Raw genomic sequence first — 18,584 nt, 5'->3', positions numbered from 1 at the left:
TGCTCTCGAACCGCAATTGCCCAGAAAGTCCCCTCGCGTCAAGTCACCATCTTTTTATAAAACGATGCGCGACTTGGTTTAGTTCCCTGCTTCATGGTACGAAACTAAGACCATCAACCGGCATTTCCCCCCCAACCCAAGTTCGGCCGCCCGGTTGCCTGCGCAAAGCCCACGCGGCTCACTCGACAATTTCGAACATGCGCGACAGTAATACCCTTCGCCTGCGGTTGGTCGTCCGGCGACACGCGCTACCTGAGGTCCGGGTAGTTTTCGCAGTACAGTTAGACACGGATCCAACCATCGCCCACCTGCTAGAGCAAGTCAACGAGATCATCCCCCTTGAGAGCAATGATTGGGGCCTCGAAGATTACGCCGTCGAGCTCCGCGATTTCGACGGCCACGGCTTTGACTGCCTACATTTCCAGCAAGTTTCTGTCATTTTAAAGAACGACGAGGAGGTCTTGTGAGTTTCCCACTTACCCAACCAACGGTCATCTTATCTCTCTTGCGCTACATCATCAACGCTAACCTTCGTTCGCTGCAGTATTCGACCACTGGATACCGGGGACAGGCGGAAACGCCGGTTAACTGGTCGGGACCAAATCTCGGCGGATGGCAAGCATCTTATTGATGGTGTAGCCTTTGGCCGCCCGCGCCTCAAGACCCCTAGAGACCGACCCACCGTCGACATCCCGCCCCTTAAGCGCCGAAGAATCACCTACGAAGATGAAGAAGGCGAAAACGAGCAACTGAGGTTACTTCTTACAGAGCATGGCGAAGATGGAACGGCTGGCCGACGAGGGCATACCCATGTCAAGTTCAACAACGTCCAAAACGATGGAGCAGACGGGGACGAAGACGATGACGACGACGACGAGTTCTTGGACGAGGAGACCGATGAGGAAGCAGATTTGGCCGTGGAGGACAGCCTTGGCAGCTCTGATCTCGAAAGTGAGCTTCGTGATCTCCAAGCGGATAACGAACAACCATATGGCGAGAAGCCCAAAACGGGCAGGTGTTCAAACAAGGCGGTACACTCTTCCGCCCCAGGACAAGCGGCAGAACTCAACCTGCAAACTCTTGACAAAATATCAACACTTCGAGCCGATTTCCCAACAGCCCGTTTTGAGTCTTGCGAAAGGGCGTTAGCTCAACATGGGGGTGACCTAAAGTCGGCAGGCATCGAACTGGAAACTCGACATCGACCGTCTAGATTGGCGGCTACCGTGCCCGCTACTTCCACTCACATTCACCCCACAAGCAAAATCATCACCGCAGACAATGGATTGGACGACAGCGAGAGCGAGGCAGAGTCGGTGGCTTCGATAGTCAAGCACTACGACCAGCATGGGTTCCCCGGCGGTTCGATCCTTGCAGGAACCACCTCTGCCCAAATCGTTGAGGCCATGCGACAGTCCGGCCACGCCGTGAAGCCCCCGGTGCACACGAAATTTGACGACGAAGCTCACTCCGATCAAACGCCATCCGGCGCCTCCCTTCATGATAGGAGGATTGCGGACAAGCAGTATGACGAAATCGAGAGTGGTAGTGAGGGCGAAGACGAGATTGACAGTGAAAGCGACAGTGGCAGCGAGGGCGAGAGCGGCAGCGAGAGCGACAGCAGCAGCGATAGCGGCAGCGGCAGCGAAAGTGACAGTGCCAGCGAGAGCGACAGCGGCCCCGAGGTTGCATCCTCGAAGGCGCCGGATGAGTTGAGGGGCGTAAACGATCTGGGTCAACAAAAGTCGTCCGCACCAGGTCTTGACAGCGAGAGCGAGAGCGAGAGTGAGTCGGACGCGAGCGATAGCGATCACAGCAGCGACAGCGAGGAGAGCTCTGATGACAGTCACAGCAGTGACAGTGATGAGGCGTCCGATAGTGAGGACAACATCGACAACGATTACTCGGACTCAGACTCAGACTCCTCCAGCGATGATGACTCGTTTGACAACGATGTCGGCGGCGCGGCAGAATCCCACAAGGCCCCACATCAGGCCACGCAGAACGCCTGTGTCAAGAGGCGGCACTCCACAGTACGCCCAGAAAACAAAGGAGCCTCGTCAGGGACCCAAAGTTCAGTGCCGCCAGGGCAAGGGACAACCGCAACACAGAAACGGAATGCGCGAAGAAGAGCTGCTCGAGCTGCGCAGAACTTTGCCGCTGGGGGTGCGGCGCCATCGTTTCCCGGTGACTTCGAGGTCCTGCCCCCATCAGGCACGCAAGGCCTTCATGAATCAGTCGCCGCCAAAAAGACAGCATTGCTCCAGAGAATCGGCATAGCGCAACAAACCGCGGCTAACCCCGAACAAACTCTTACTGCGGATACCTCAAGTGTAGAACGGCCGGCCAGCAATAATCCAAATCGACCGTGCCAGGGCCAGACCTCAGCTCGACAGTCAGAGGGCGAACTCGCAGTGGAAGATCAGCCGGAAGCATGGCGAGACCGGATCGTTTACCGCGCGGTGGAGTGTTGCCAGGAAGGAATCGAGCTGAGCGAGCCACCGTTTCCGTTTGTCCAACGATGGGATCCACAGCAGCAGTACTTCTATGGGGATAAGAACAAACGAGGCGGTCAGTCGAAACGGAAACAGCGGGACGGGGAAGAGTTTCGTGATGAAGCTAGCCGGTCCAACATAAAAAGAAGGCGTGGAGGGGGCTCGGGATATGATGCTGGTTACGGCAATAACGAGTCATACACCAATCACGGCGATGCCCCTGGCTTTGACGACACGGTCCTTAACTACGATGATGAACAACCTGAAGAAGCAGAGGAAGAACAAGCGCCGTCCCTGGATGCGGACGAAGAGGACATGCCACCCCTCCCCGAGGATCTCTCAACTCTGCCGATTCTCCACTCCGGCCAGGCTGTCGCGGGAATGGTTGTGACATGGAAACAGTGGCTTCTTTCCAGGGCCACCAACTGGCAGCCTCAGATATCCTCCCTCGCGGGCGTCGTCGTAAGCGTTCTCGATGACAACACCTTGGATGTTCGTCTTGCGAAGCGCGACCGGAGCCTTGATCACAACGAGAAGGTTTATGATGATGACGGGAACCGTGTGTATGACAAATTCGAACTGCCTGGCATGGATGACGAGCATGACGTTGCCGCTGAACAAGGGTACCGGACCTTGGACTTTGCCGATATGATTGAGCCACGCATTCTCTCGCCTATGCCCGAAGTAGTCAGGACCGCGTCTCCCGTCAACCAGCCGTCGAACACCGAGCAAAGTCCTGCGCCTCATGATGCAACCCGGGCCGCAGAACTCAAATCCCTTGATAATAGAGTATCTGCAACTCCCGAGGGAGCGCAAGTGGAGAGGAACGGGGTCAGTGCTGCACAGGCAGGCATCAACACCCCATATGATGGTGGTCAGAGTATGGTATCCGAGACTCCAGTTCTCTCGGCACCTATCGTCACCTCCATCCCAGAGGACCGCCGGCACGAAATCAGCCTCATGATTGACGATGCCGGTTTTCGGAGGGATGTTGATCCCACTGTCACCGACATCACGGACAATGCGGGCTTGGATCTAATTAGCCCCTCCCAGCAGCTGGAAGAAATGGCCCACGATGCAACTTTCCTCGCGCCCGAGATTTCGGGAGTGCAGGGCCGTACCAGCCCTCAACTCCCCTCACAACTAACATCCAACAATTCCGACTCCCAGCCGGTCCGACTTCAACCGTTCTATGGATTCTCGGATCCCACCCAGGAGCCCAACGACGAGAGACAGGTGACGTACCCGACATTAAATATCCCCCATTCTGAGACAGGCAGCCTTCACAGCGGGAGGCAAGTAGATCCCGACTTCAGCATCGGCTTGGGCCACGATTCATTACATGATCTTGACGGCCCAGCCACAATGTCCCGTTCAACGATAGGCCGCACAGATGACGAGCAGAACATGCTGAGGGGAGAGGCAGAACATGACGGCGGAAGTACTTCAGAAGCGGACCTATCTGACTCCTCCATCCCGTCCCTGAGCGACATGTGGACATCCGCCTCAACCATCGGGTCCAAACTTTCCAACAAACACGCCGGAAAGTCCACACTGAAACCGAATGTTACGCCGAACTCTGGATATGAGGGGACCATACGGCATCGCGGCAATTTTGGGCTGTCCGAGAACGACAATACCAAACCTGCCTCCAAGCTCGCCCAGAGACTCGTCGAGAAACCCATCGAAAAGCCGACACCGAGAAAAGTGAAGCACAAACAGAAAACATCGAAGGCGTCCCCAGCCCCCCACATCAAGAACGAACGTGCGTCGCTCAGTCCCGACCGCGTCGCTCGTGCCAACACCAGTGGACGCAGCTCGCCATTTGTTTTCCCCCAGGGATCCCAGGTCGTGTCGCTCCTGACTAGCAGCCCGGAGCCCGAGGTTGAAGAGGACTACGCGGAGGACAGCATCGATGAGACTTACAAGGAGACCCGCATGCCCACCGGCTCAGGCTGGGTTAAGAAGCCGCGGGCTCGCCATGGAGTCAGCATGCCAGCAACAGCCTCGCCGGCGCAAGACACAGCGGCGCCCGAGAGGTTTACTGCTTCGCAGTCGAAACAAGCCACCGATAAGCGGACAACCGCAGCATTGAGTTCTCTTTTGCGGGCCAAGAAGAAGGTCTTATCAAGTATGGCCTAGACTTGTACAGTCATGTTTTATACCGTTGTAATTACATTTATTCGTTGCTTCCGGTTGTACCGAAACACCCAGCTTCATGTTGGCTCCCACTAGGACTGGATTGGTTTCGTTCAAGTGACCATCAATAAATTGACGTTTCCAGCTGTGTCCTGTGATCCCACTACCGGCGAATGCCTTGCTAACATTAACCTCGCCACATCTGAGAATGGCCCAGCTAGGGGTTGGCTGGTCTCGCGGCTTGAACCACAGATATCTGACACCTCGGCAATGTGTGGCTGTGCCCGTCCGCAACGTTGGCTGGTGCCTCTCCCTCGATCCATGCGGTGAACCCGAGAGAATACAGTAGCGCGTCCACACTAAAGCCTAGGGCTGCAAGCAGAGGGCACACAAAAAGTGCGAGAAGATCTGAGGGTGTCAGATCTTGGGAAGTGGGATGTAAACGCAGTGACCTAACACCCCTGCCACCGGGTTGAAGTTGCAGGACCGAGCAAGAGGGAAAGTGAGGAGGCGCCCTGCCCTCTATAACCTTAAAAGACTATCGGTCGAGTTGGTGGATGGTTTGGGGCAACTTGCGTAGCCCGAAAGAGCGGCCGTACCCCTGGGATCTCGGACGGCGAAGCCGGGCAGTCGCGAACGACTTTTCAGTCGGCTGGTTGTTGGCTGAACCTCGGGGCCCTGAGACTTCTGTTATAACAAGGTACCATGCGTGGCTCAAAAAACACCTGTCATTGCTGCGCCGGAACGCGACGCGACCTCTATCACGACGGAACGCGACTTTGGCTTGGTAACCGACGACGCCCTGTATTGAATGCTATTGGTCTTGCCACAATCATTGATCCCCTCACGCCTCCATTATGGATTCCAGTTGCATGCTCACGGCATCATATTGGCCGGATGCAACAAGCAGCCCAGGGTAATGCACAAAGCCATAGCCATCGTCCCACCCGCCAAGATACCCGGTATAACAGACGACGCCAAAAGGAAATGCCAGCCGCTCATTTCTCCTTCTTCGCCTTGGGGCCCTTGACCTTCGCGGTACCCCGGAGAGTCTTCTGCCGGTTCTTGCGCTGCTTGCCTGTTGAGAGGAGAGATTGTCAGCCATCGTCAGTTCCAACCAAGAGAATCTTCCACCGCCATCGATTCTTGGGATGTCCAGGATGCGGGGAAGGGGAGACGTACGCTGTTGCCTGCTCGCCTTCTCGATCTTGGTGGCCATGCCGACGCGAACCAGCCTGAAGTGAGGCTCGAACTTCTTCATCGCCTCAGGCGAATCGTAAACGAGGGCGAAGCCGGTGGTCTTGCCGCCACCGAACTGGGTGCGGAGACCGAAAACGTTGACCTGGTCCTTCTGGGCCTTGTACATGCCGGCAAGCTTCTCGCGGAGCTCCTCCTTCGAGATGTTGGCGCGGTTGGGGTGGAGGATGTCACTGTGAACAACAAAAACCAACGGTCAGCGCGCCGTTCCCATCAACCAGCAATTTCGCCGACCCGAGATCCCCCTTGGTTCGATCGATGGCGTTTCAATCTTCGCAAACCGGTCCATCGCAGTGACAATTTGTCGCGCGGCGTACTGAGGATGGGAGGGGTTTTCGGGAGCGCGGGCAGGGCGGGAAACTAGGGGAAACTCACACGACCATCTGCTTGCGGCCGAGCAGAGGGTTGCGGATGAACTTGCGCGTGCGCAGCGTGACCGGAGAGTCGGAGTCGGCCATCTTGGCGGTTTGATGGCTGTCGATGTTGGCGATGCTTCCACGATCTCGAAATCCGAGAGGTTTCAAGTGGGATTTTCGCTTTGGTGGTGATTTTTGCAGGGTCGGGGCGCTGCGCCAGGGTGGAGCTCAAAAAATTCCGGTCCGGTTGGATGAATTGTGCGCGAGCCCTAATTCGAGCTTCGGCCTAAATTGTCAGGCGGCAGGGTGGTAAGTGGGTCAGTGGGTCAGTGCTGGGGAAATGCTCCACCTCCTTCAAGGTGCCAGTCGTCCGCCAATCTCGTGAGGGAATCGGTTGGTGAGTTTCGTCAAGTGCCTCGACAATATCATTCATGATGCGAACCCATGTTTAGTCAACCATAATCTGCTGTCATTTTCTCAATTTACATATGTGTATGGGAGTTGTGTCGCTGTAAAACGGACCGTTTTGCTCGCTCCTCCGCAGAATTGGATACGACTCGTGGGTAACGGTGAAACCCCGTTTCCCGCAGACGTCCAAGAAGCGCTCAAAGGTCGCCCTGTTCCGTTCCGTCGCGGCTATCAGGACTGACGAGGCCGGAAAAAGCCCTGCTAGATCCTCCAGAGTTGCAACCAGTGCCGGAATCACGCTCACATCGTAGGTGATGTCAGCGCCCAGTACCGTGTCCACGTCTCCTCCGCCCACTTCAGTGCCTGCCAGCGCGTGTCCCCATCCCAACTGCATTGGTGTGATCTTAGATGACCCCTTCAGACCGTTAAGGAGGAAGCTCTCGCTCAAGTGGTTGACAACCTCGTCTGATCCGTCGGATGCGATAACATGGTCGGACCCCAGGTACTTGGCGCACAACACCGCGAGGTAACCCGTTCCAGTCCCCAGCTCGAGAACACGTCTGTTCTTGACGGAGGATGGGTCGGCGCAGAGGTATTGGCCAAGATGCAGGGCCGCTTCCCATGTCCGCAACCCAGTGGTGCCAGAAGCCGAGATGAGTGAGCGGGACTCGAGAAGATGGATGTGTGGAGGGTCGACCTCAGTTGGCGGGACCTGAAGAAGCGAGAGGTGGTATGTCACATGATCTCTTTGCTGGGCGGCGTCCGTCTCGGACGGTAGGGGTTGTGAAAGCAGTTGCGACAAGGCGAAGGTGAGGTTGTCAGAGATTCCCTGGTGTCACTGTCAGCGAATGGACTCAATTCCTGGGACGACCGTAACCGGTCAATAGATACCCACATGCTGGTCCCAATCTTCGATCGAAGATTCGATCTTGGCCACCAACTCTTTCAGGATTTTGACCTGGTATCGCCGCGGCGGACGCAAGGGAACGTCGCCGCTAAACACCTGCTTGTAGATGGTTTCCTGCACCTCCTCCTCGCGAAGCAGCTCATTGTCTGGGAAGACCGGGGTTGGGTCTACCTGCAAGTTCTGCCAACAAAAGCGAGAGACTTGGGGGTTGATTTGGGCACCCATCGCGAAAATCGCGACGCCCAGCCTTATGACGGTTGGTTATCGATGGCAGGGAAGAGTCCCAAGTTAGAAGTTCATCGTTTTTTTCAGTGCCACAGCCGGAGTGCCATGCCAAGCCGTTCGTCTCAACGCGGAGGCTCCGGCTTCTCTTATGCAACTTCGCCAGACTCCGGGCTTCGTTTGACGGTTCATCGCCATCACCCCAGTTTACACATACCGACGTTATAGCCTTCATCTCAACATCCAATAATGTACCATAGCTTGGTAATAGTTCACTGGTTCAGCAGTTGAGTTGCGAAGCTATTTCACGTCAAGCCCTCAGATCTGGGCTGAGGTGACCATCCATGATTGCTGTGATACTATCACCAATAACATCTTTTCTACTTAGGCACACTCCGTGGTCCAAAAGAAAAAAAAAAGACAGCTTAAAAAGGCCTGCAACCAACCCCAAACTTTTCTACTCCGCTTGTTCATCATGGTAAACCACCCCTGATCCGAACCCAAAGTCTTGGAAGAGCCACCACAGCAAAACACACTACGGAAAATGCAACCCACTCAGACTTGAAGATGAAGAAAACGTACAGTTAAACAAGGGGCCATATCCCTAACGATAAAGAACGGATCATAGAGAGAGCCTTTCTCAAAGTGGCCAGCCCGCGAGCCAACACCAGAAAGGCCGGGGTCAGCGGGCAGGTGAGAACACCGCATCGCAAGGGAACATAGGTAAGATCAACGTATGGCTTGGGGAGCTGGCATTGCCAGTCAAACGGCCGGTTTCGCCCGTCGCCCCTCCTTTCGAGCCTATACCAGAGTGAGATACCGCCAACTGTTGAGACTCGGGATTGTTCCAAGTTAGAACATGGCGTTGTTTAAAGGAAAAAGATAAATTAAGTAAAAAGTGTAAACCCAAGACACCCGGAACCAAAAACGCCGCAATGTTTCGATCCCGCAAACGTGCATGCGCACTAGTAAAACCCCGCCGATTTGAGCCACACGAAAAAGGAACGTCTATGGTTGGCAAAGATTGAAACAACAAAAGTGGTTGGCTGAATCCGTTGGTCAAGCGGTGTCTCGACAGCACTGAACTGTCTGCCTGCCCTGTGCTGCCTCCTCCCACGCCACGCAGTCCGGCAGCTCTTCCGCCAAACGGGCTGGTTCGATATCCATTGGGCGTCGGAAACTCGTGTTGGGTGTTGGCAGGTGCTTCTTATCCCGCTGTGTGACCTACCATGCATGAGATCGGCGGTGGCTTAACGCTAGCTCAGGCCCCAACGCAGAGAGAAACATGTCGCCAGACCGGGACCGATGACATGCATCCTGGGTCGCTTAAGTTGTTGACTCGGGGATGCAGGCCGAGGATGCGCAGGGCTCGAATTGTGTGACGTCCGTTCAATACAAGGGGTCAGCCAACCCGGAGCTTCTGGCGTCATGGCCGTCGGCCTTCGGGCCCGGGACGTTGCATATCGCCAACCAATGTCAATGACGGCTAGCCACAGCAACATGCCGGTCATCTGTGTGGGCGGCATGACTAGCGCTGCTCCCCGACGCCAGAGCCTGGCCATGGCGGTGGGCGATGGGGCTCGAGGGGGAATCGCTCATGTAATTCGAGGGCATGTGGTGCTGTGAGGAGGCGTGGTGATGGGCCGCGGCCTCATGGGAGCTCTCACCGGGGACATAACCGTGGCCATTCCCCGAACCGCCAACCCCGGAACTGCGGCGAGGGGAGGTCGTGTAACCACCCATGTCGAACGCTGAACCCTGACTCTGAAGGCCGCGTTCCTGCTCGTTGAAAAGGCTCTCAGGTCCGGAGTAGCTGTCCGAGTTGGAGCGGGACGAGGACGATGGGTGACTGGAGAGGCTGCTGCTGGTGGCAGAGGAAAACGAGAGGCCGTTAGTCTCGAAACCGCCCGCATAGCTGGCAGCCGTTGCTACGTCGGCGAGGGTGCTCGCCGCGAGGCTGGAAGTGGGCGGTGGTGGCTTGATGGGCCCCGGATAAGGCAGAGTGGAAGATCGTCCGGCAGGGTTGGGGAGTAATCGGTCCGGGCCTGGCGTGCTGGATAGCGGTAGTGACGCCGCGACACCTGAAAAGGAAAAGTTGGGAGAGTCCGAGGCCGCCGAGTGCGATGGCCGGTGAAGCAAACCCGAGCCGCCGTAACCACCATACGTCCCTTCCGATTCCATGTACATGCTGCCGAACACAGGTGCTTTGGCCCGCGGCCCCCCAGAGCTCCAATGACCAGGCATCATACCAACGGATTCTGGGTGCATCACCGGCGGAGATGCCACTCCAAGTCCGAACTCGAAGTCATCGGGATAGGGAGCGCCGTATGCGTGCATGGCGGGATAATAGGCTTTGGTTGCCGGTGTATATGGGTACCCTGACCCAGGGCCACGGTACGAACCCAAACCATCGCCCGAGTTTAGGCCTGGCAAGTCGTGGGGGTATGGGAGCCCATGGGTTACGGGGGTTCGGCTGGCGTAGGCCCGAGCATCTCCGACGCTGTAAACGAATTCCCCGTTCTCATGGCGCAGGGGCGCTTCTCGAGATGACACCTGCCAAAGACCGAGTCAGAAACAGGACATAAACATGCCCGTGCTTGAAGGAAGAGCACGTTGCAAGACTGAAAAAGTTGGGAACGTACCCTTAGGAACTGACATGATTCCACTCCCGCGTTCTTGCAGTTGGTGCATGGATGACCTTGGCCCGGATCACCACTGCATCGGATCTTTCGTTTGCGGCAGCGACCGCACTAGACATAAAAGAACCAGGTCAGCTGCAATGCTCCAAGCCAGGGCGTCCACCAGTCCCGATAGGGAATAAAGCCAGGTGTGAAAAAGCAAAGGAGGCAAAAACGGCGGAATAGATAAGGATATGGGGAGGGGATGCAGGGAACGGAACGAGGAAGAAGGTGGGGACTTACTGCCACAGCAATGCGTTTCCTCTGAGGTGCCGACTCAGAATCCAACTGGTCCATCATATTGATTGCCCGTGTGTCGTGCGAGGACAATGGGAACCGCCGCTCCGTGGGCGAGGAGAAATACAGCGGGTACTGACGGCTATATCGTCTCCCGTCGTGGGTGCTGTAACAAGCCTGGGACACCATTGCGCAACTGTCGACGCGTGTGTCCTTTTGTCTTCCTTCTCTCTGTTTTCGGGGCGTGATGTGTTTGCTGTCCGCTGCCGGTAGTATCCCCCAACTCGATTTAATTTGAGCCTGGCTCTCGGGTTCTGAATCGGCCGCAACGAGAATCGAAGCTGAAAGTGTCGGAGGGGTGGCAACCCGGCGCCTGCGGCAGACAGACGGGATGGATGGGAGAAGCACCGGATACTCAGAGCCTGTGGAGCAAGCTAAACACAAGTGATCGTGGCCCCAGCTTGTGAAGACCCAAGGTTCGAGGCAAACAACTTCGATTGGGCCGTGAGAGGGTCTGGTCGAGAGTGTTTGCAAGGTGTACCCGCGGTCGGAGCTGACACCAGCAGATCTGATTGAGCACATGAGCGACATATACAACAGAGCTGGTGGGATCTGGCACCTCTAGCACCTCCCCGGCGCCTTGTGCCCCCGCACACTCGCCCCTCTCCTGGTCTTGCACGACCCGGCCGAGAAGATGCGGTACCATGGCCGTCGGGGCAAGATGGCGCACTCGTTGACGCCATCAGAACGAAAATGTATGAGACATACCTGAGCCGTACCAAACAGGGGTAAACTAGGGCAAGAGTTGGCCCGTGGCGTCCTCCTTCTGTCGATGTGCCAGTGGGGGCTTTTTCAGTATGTTCTCGCCTGAGATCTGTAGTTGATTGTCCTAGCTGGTGCAAGGCTAGTGCAAGGCTGTTGCTGGTCGCCTCCCCAGATGCGGAAGGGTAAAGACAAAAGGCCGGAGGCCAATCAAGCAGTGAACCCAGCAGTCGACTTCGACAGCACAAACCTCAAATGTGGCGGCTGGCGAGTCGCGACGATCCACGTCAAATTATGAGTTGAGCTGTCTTATCGACGAAGCCCCCAAAGTCAAGCTAGGGAGAAATACCAGAATCTGAGAATTGGGGAAGCAGAGATAAGAAAGAAGCACGTTGGGATGCAAGTGTTTTGGTGATATAAGGGGTCGTGTTACTACTCCCGCATCAACTCCCTGTTGGCATTTACCAGTGGAGGCAGGCCGTTTGCCTACCCTAAGCATCATGGATCTCCTAACTTTCTTTTGTTAATGTGGTCCATAGCGACCGAAGCAGCTGCTGTGCCACCTCAGTTGCTCCATCCACGATCCGCCTCCGTTTCCATTCCATCAAAAGTACTGGGGTGCCTGTTACACGCCATTGCAGCAGAGGGATCCAACCCATGCACACCCACCACAAGGTCTGGACTTATTGCTGTGGCATATGGGGTTTGTCGGGTATCTGCATATAGACATACCCCCTCGCCCCCCATCCTTAGTGTATCATCATCGTTGGCCCTCAAGGTTCTGCTACTAATGAACTAGCAAGGTATGATATTACTAGAATACTGCATTTATGTAAGAAGCACAGATAAGTTGAATGGAAACCTTGAAGGGGATACTCCATTTCCGCCTAGAATGGTTACCGTAGATACAACACTGTTGCGAAGTTGTGGATGCTATCATTTGCCTCACATTACCAATGTTTGGACATCTTGTAGTCCTCCTAATTAAGGCTTGCCGGGAGTTGTCCTCGTGCCATCACTTGGTGGTTAGAGGAACAGGGTTGAAAGCTTGACATCCCCGTTTAAGTTGGGACGCATGGTCGCGGTTGAAGAGACAGGAGGGACACTGCACAGAAGTAGGGACAGCAGTACCCTACTGACCTCATCACAAGTGAGATGTAAGCATCAAGTTGTGGAGAGAAATACCTGGTTATTCGTTCACATCACTTTCTTGACTTGGCAGGATTAGCACACCCTGCATCCACCACAACAAAAAACAGAGTGACGCAGTCATGCACAATTTACATTAGTAGCAAGTAGGGCCCTCCCCTTGGCTAACGGACAGCGCATCTGGACCACATCGGTTCAGCCGGACGATGGACTGTGTCACGAGCTATTGGGCGAACGTGTGACAGCGGCAACAAGGCACGTCCCACGGACCTTCATGCCCATACAAAGCTGCTGGTGGGCGAGACCCGCAGAATAGAACGGAATTAGCTGTCTCTCAACAAAAACAGTGTCTCTCGACCAAAAAAGGGATGCAGTCTGGTGCTCTCGCACCCGGACCGATTGTTTTGCGTGGCCGAAGACGGAAGGCAGGGCCAACAACGGGATGATTTGGTACCGTTTGATTCAGGGTACTTCCAGGTTCTGGGAAACACTCCAAGGACGGCCATGAACCAGAGGGCACTGACACGCTATATGTAAGGATAATATGTACTGTACTGTACAGTACGAAACACGTTGCCTCGCTCGCCTGGCCCGGCGGCTGACGCAGCCGACTTCTCAGGGTTATATCAAACGCAATAAGAATCAGTATGTAGTAGGGGGCGGTTGGTCACATATCATCTTTGGCGCCGGCAGTTTGTTTGTTGTCTAGCGCTAGGGTTTCATGCAAAAGCTGGCCAACGGGAATTCGCAAGCTTATGACCGGACGGTGCCTCCGAAAAAAGCACACAAGCCGGGTGCAGAGAATAGTGCAGGCGCCACCGGATCCCAGGAGAAGGGAATCGATCGGGTACAGCGCCGGACTGTGGTGTATCCATGGATGTACATGATTGTAGACTCGACAACGGACCCATGGGACCGGGCGAATCGGGGGCTCACGTTTCAGCCACTTGCCCCGAGGAACAGAGAATGTTGAAAGCACTAGCAACTTGATCCAGTCATGCAAGGAGCCTAGCACATTGTGGCCCCGCTGGGCGTATTCAGGGATAGCTCAGGGCCTTGTCGACTCCTCATGCGAGCAATCTGATCCCATCGTTCCAGAATGAAATCCGAGCGATCTTTTGCTGCACTGCTCCATTCCCGCCTCCCCGCAGGGGGATGTCATCCGATTTGGCAGAGGATTGAGAGCGTGGCCCGCACTCCGGGTGTTGCAAACGGGGAGTTTTCATTGCATGATAACTAGCTGCATTCGACATATGTACCTATGTAACTACTCCTGCAGGTTGCGGATCATCCTCGTGGTCGTGTTCAGAGTCAACCTTTTCGTACGCTGCGGATATATTGCGTTAGGTGAGTGTCACAAGCTTCCAGTTTTATTGCCGTGTTACGTTGGTCTTCCGGAGCCTTGATTTCGGACCGGTGCCAGGCTCTCTGCCCGAACGAATGCTGGCGCCCTCTCGGTCCCGTGAAAGCCAAGGGCGCAGCGCGCGCCGGGGGCGTCGACCGTGTCGAAAGATAGAGTCTGCGCAACGGGTAACCGGCCTGGTTTCACCTCACCTGAGTCAACATATCCTGCCCGCAAGGCCAGAGCTAAACTAAAACGAGATGGTCTCCAAGACTGCTACCCACTGATTTGTGCTGATTGTGGCGGCAGTGCTGGCCGGCAGGGCGAGGTTGCAGCTGCTTCGGAGCCGTAATATATCAAGTCAACCGGCAACACTCCTCATGGTATGGGTGCGTCGAAGCCGACGTACCACAGGCCACCTGTCCCTCTGACTTTGAGTGGCGAACTACCGCCCGGCCAGCCCCTTGCGCGCATCAAAACAGGGGGGCCCAGCCGCCATGATGACGGACAGGCGGTGACGGCAACAAGAGCACATGGCAACGGCAGCGGAAGCCTCAGGCTGAGTCGAGACACCGCACTTGCGCACTAACAAGGCACTCTGCTGCTGAGAAGACGCGGAGGATTTGCGGACGACTCCACCATCGGATACTCGCAGGGCTATCCCATGACGAGACATGCTGTCAAGTCTCGTCTGTTGCCACTGAAGCTGCAGCGTCCCGACGGAACGCTCAAATGTCTCTGCCGCGGCCGAGGGGCCCACTAGAATTGGCTTAGATCCAATCAAAATGCTGCCGCGCTCGCGTTGTGCCCAGGGGTAACGGACAATGTTTTACCGTTGCCCACATGTGCCCACATGTGCCCACATGTTGATCCAACCCGCACGACTCCTATGGGTGGCGGGTAGGCCCTCCAACACGCGATGTACTTTCTCAACCTGCGGCAGATCCTGACGTTTCCGCAAGGCGAGCAGCGAGAGCCGGCATGTCGCGCAAAGAGGGTGGGCTAGGCCCATCAGCTGGGTATCGTGGTGACACAAGACCTCCACGAGAGGCAGGTGGGCGGACACTTTACGCACGGCTTCTCTCTAAGCGAAACCAAGTGGGAAAGGACGTGTTTGAGGACCCAGCCTCGTGGTACATGCGCGAGGGCCGGAATCGGGACTGGGGTACACCTCGCAGGGATCCCTCCGCGGCCCCGGGCCGAGAAAGTACATACGTGAATAAACAGGCTTCGACCGTGGTAGGTATCGACTACAAATGGTCAGTCGACAGCCACCGATTCTTCAGTATGGCCGAGAAATAGGGCACGTAGACTCGGGTTGTGAACTTCGAGGCACCTAGAACGACTGACTTAAGCCGATTCCACGATGCTAAACCGATATGTCGCGGCTTTTGAGACACTCACGGGGGGGTCCGCAAAGAGTTGAACAAAGAGTGTCATCTGCAGGATGAGAGGGTACCTGGGAGTACAGGTAGGCATGGACAGCATATGATGCAGCGGTAACCGACGGTAGCGTACTCCGGCACCCCTTGTCGTCTTGGGACCGCCACTGCCACTTTAGTGTGGGCGCAAGCGGACGGCCCGCCGTGGATCTTTCTAGCATTCCGCCAGCAGCCACTCCGACGCCTCTAGGGCAGAACTCATTGCCAGACGTGCGGGAGAGTTGCCGAGACCACTACCTTGGGTCATGCGAGGAAGCCAAACGTCCAAACCTTTGTCTAGACTAGATTGCTGAAGCATGCATCAGCCCCGGGGTTTAATATCTCCTGCAGGCGAGATGTGAGGGAACACGGCGGGAGGCAAGGTGACAGGGTGATAAGTTGCCCAGAGAGGAGGCGCCAGAGGTTGACCTCCGACCCCTGAGGGCTTGCATGTGGATGCCGATTGGGTGCTGACGGAGAAGCGTCTGGTCGGTCCAAGTTGACAGCGACCATGACAGGACGATGCGGCCCGAACCCGAGTGCCATAGGCTACGACCGTGAGAATCCGTTTGAAACACGTGTCCCATGTGGTATGAGAAGTATGAGGTATCGGGATCTCGCCTGCTCAGTGATACAGCGTGGGGGTCATCGTCCAACTGCGATGGCCCGAGTTGGATGGGGTCAAAAAGCAATGTGCCTTACCCACACACGGCTTCAGCCCGCCACGTATGTAGATTGATTGAACTCGTATACCGTGTAAAAATGCAGCGGCAAACAGGGTCAGATATTGCGTTTGTCACAGGCGACTGCATTCGGGCGTAGCTGTCCCGGAAGATGCCGTTCACAGCAAGATCTGGCCTAAGAGCCTCCTCGCCGTGGTGGCCTTGCTGATTGCCATGCAGCCACCACCAGCGCCTGGCAGGCAAGGGCTCGGGAACGGGGGGTGTCGTTGAGGGCGCTGTGAGCGACACTGGTCACGCGTCAAAAGACCAGACCCAGTGGTCCTCACCTACACACAAGCCAAGCAACGAAGCCCTGTTAAGATTTTGACGTCTGACTTGGTCAGATCAAACGGTAACCTTGGATAACGAGGGAAACTAACCAAGAGGGTACGGTGCATATCAGGTCATACCCATGGCCGACAAGGGGCCGTTTGTACGACCCAGACCCAGACCTTGACGAGAAAACGCACGACGTATCATTGCATTATGCAAACAGAATGCAGCAGTTAGTCGGTCATCTGCCCCCGTAATCGTCGCGCCCGCGGTACCTATCCCTCTCCTTCCGGCTGCCTCGATCACGATCGGAGTCTCGTCGATCTCGGCGGGACCATTCCCTGTCGTCCCTGCGTCGCCCAGCGGGTGCCGGCCGGTCATGTCCGCTATCCCTGTAGCGATCTCTCTTGGGACTGCGGCTGCGCCGTTCCACATCACGTTTCCTGTCAACAGGCCCAGGCCTGTATTCATGGCCATATCGTTCCGGCGAGCGCTCTGGCCGCTGGTTGGTTCCTTCGCTTCGACCGGAGGTCTGGTTGCTCGGGCCGCTTCTCGGAATATCCTCGTCTTTTCCGTGGCGGCCGCGGATGTCTTCCATCCCGTGCACCATTCGATAGCCCCTGTCGTCTTCAGGCTCGACGTCTTGGTTGCGGTATTGCCGGCGCTTCTCCAACTCTTTGACGCCTCCCCAACCACCACCGCCTCTTCGGGCGGCGCTCTTCCGTTTCGTGTTCGTCTCATTGCGCCAAACGTCGCTTAGGCGACTCACACTTTGACTGAAGTCGACGTGGATTCGGCGGTCGTCGATCAGGACTGAGTCCATCTTGGAATAGGCATCCTCGCAGCTCTTCTGGTCCTCGAACTCGATGAAAGCGTATTGCAAGCTGTCTCCCGTTTTCTGATCCCGAATCACCTCGCAGCTTAGGATCTTGCCGAAGCGACTGAAGATCAATTCTAGGTCGTCATCCGTCGTGACGGGGTTCAGCTTGCAGACGAAGAGGACATTTTCTGGGGGCTTGACCTCAGCGAAAGGCAGGTCGCCCATCATCTCCAGGGTCAGGGCCTGGGCGGCAGCTTCCCGTTCCTTCCTCCTCTTTTCGGCCGCAGCGGCTGCTTCCTCGTTGGCCTCTTCGTCCAGTAGTTCCTCATCCTCGCCGATGCGCACCGTCGCGAGCTGTGCCTTTGTTGGGGCCGGCGAGCTGGATGGTTCTCGCAGTCCCGGAGGGTCAGGGTAAGGGTCGTCGAGAACCACAGTGTGCTTGATGCGTATGTCGACTAGGGGATGCCCGCGCTCGTCAATGATGGCATCGTTGATCTTCTCAAGCACGTCGAAACCCTCCACCACCTTCCCAAATATGGCCGCTTTTCCGTTTAGATAGTCCGTGTTGTCACCCAACGTGACAATGAACTGAGAGCCAGCCAGACGTTGATCCGGGTCGGACGGGTGGGGTGCTGTCGCCATGCTGACGGTGCCTCGCTCGAGATGTTTCAGCTTCGGATGGAAAAGAGCAGTGAAGGTTCGGTCGGCCGCATTATCGGAGAGCAGGCCCCATATCGAGGTGCCACCGTCGGATTGGGGAGCCATAGGACCCAGAGGGTCGCCAGTCTGGAAAGAGAAGGACTTCTGGACGGAATGGATCGGGGAGAAGTTGTAGTATTTGACTTTGCAGAGCTTGAGGAAACTGTGGCAAAGGATTTGTTAGCGGAACAGTCCCAGAGCGCGGTCATGGAATGGAGTGGGATGAAGTTGGTTCGGTCTTACTTTTCGCACATCTTGGGCGCGTAGTTGACCAGCAGGTCAATTACGATGTCGCCCGCGCTGGTTTCGAGAAGAACGGACATGTTGGCCTCGCTAAATGTCAATGTTGTTGCATAATATGGCGTCGCGATGAGGAAGCGCTGAAGACAAGAGGATCGTGATGATGGATGTCAAGACCGCGGCCATGCATTCACGGACCCACAACAGCTCTCGGGGATTCCAAGTTGCCTGCCCCGAGAATCAAAAAGCCGACAAGGCTCCGGGTTAGGGTTGCGCACTGCGCCTGGCCAAAGGTGTCGGCCTCAACAGGTTTCAATTGCGCGCACACATGCATGTCCTGGCGGAAGGACTCCATCAGCAGCACATGAGAAAAAAAATTAACCTCACGATCCATTGGAATTGTCGTTGATCGAAATCGTAACCGACCCACGCCTGAATTTTCATGCTTCGGCTGTGC

At 56.0% G+C, this 18,584-nt stretch overlaps 5 protein-coding genes across 5 annotated transcripts; 1 reads left to right on the top strand and 4 right to left on the bottom strand.

Moving 5' to 3' along the window:
• The first annotated feature begins 27 nt into the window (after window positions 1-27).
• F5144DRAFT_151485 (uncharacterized protein) lies at window positions 28-4,692 on the top strand. The gene is made up of 2 exons (XM_066782474.1): window positions 28-463; window positions 545-4,692. Exons 1-2 carry the CDS (start codon window positions 198-200, stop codon window positions 4,635-4,637), a joined length of 4,359 nt encoding a protein of 1,452 aa, XP_066647483.1. The 5' UTR covers window positions 28-197; the 3' UTR covers window positions 4,638-4,692.
• A 940-nt stretch (window positions 4,693-5,632) lies between these two features.
• On the bottom strand, window positions 5,633-6,349 carry F5144DRAFT_484198 (40S ribosomal protein eS24; the record flags this gene model as incomplete). Its single annotated transcript, XM_066785427.1, has 3 exons — window positions 5,633-5,712; window positions 5,817-6,064; window positions 6,267-6,349. 3 exons carry the CDS (start codon window positions 6,347-6,349, stop codon window positions 5,633-5,635), a joined length of 411 nt encoding a protein of 136 aa, XP_066647482.1.
• Window positions 6,350-6,659: 310 nt separating this feature from the next.
• Window positions 6,660-7,880, bottom strand: F5144DRAFT_507600 (putative methyltransferase-domain-containing protein). Its single transcript, XM_066786491.1, has 2 exons — window positions 7,551-7,880; window positions 6,660-7,484 (listed from the first exon to the last, which is right to left on the bottom strand). Exons 1-2 carry the CDS (start codon window positions 7,785-7,787, stop codon window positions 6,717-6,719), a joined length of 1,005 nt encoding a protein of 334 aa, XP_066647481.1. The 5' UTR covers window positions 7,788-7,880; the 3' UTR covers window positions 6,660-6,716.
• A 1,380-nt stretch (window positions 7,881-9,260) lies between these two features.
• F5144DRAFT_483935 (uncharacterized protein) lies at window positions 9,261-10,762 on the bottom strand (the record flags this gene model as incomplete). The annotated part of the gene is made up of 3 exons (XM_066785411.1): window positions 9,261-10,337; window positions 10,427-10,534; window positions 10,706-10,762. 3 exons carry the CDS (start codon window positions 10,760-10,762, stop codon window positions 9,261-9,263), a joined length of 1,242 nt encoding a protein of 413 aa, XP_066647480.1.
• Window positions 10,763-16,404: 5,642 nt separating this feature from the next.
• On the bottom strand, window positions 16,405-18,303 carry F5144DRAFT_565261 (cyclophilin-like domain-containing protein). Its single transcript, XM_066788483.1, has 2 exons — window positions 18,131-18,303; window positions 16,405-18,050 (listed from the first exon to the last, which is right to left on the bottom strand). Exons 1-2 carry the CDS (start codon window positions 18,208-18,210, stop codon window positions 16,610-16,612), a joined length of 1,521 nt encoding a protein of 506 aa, XP_066647479.1. The 5' UTR covers window positions 18,211-18,303; the 3' UTR covers window positions 16,405-16,609.
• Window positions 18,304-18,584: the final 281 nt, after the last annotated feature.

Source organism: Chaetomium tenue, assembly GCF_020726465.1.
Source record: "Chaetomium tenue strain MPI-SDFR-AT-0079 chromosome Unknown F5144scaffold_2, whole genome shotgun sequence".
Taxonomy (NCBI): Eukaryota; Fungi; Ascomycota; class Sordariomycetes; order Sordariales; family Chaetomiaceae; genus Chaetomium; species Chaetomium tenue.
Note: the sequence above shows the minus strand (reverse complement) of the source record. Positions and strands in the feature narration are given on the sequence as shown.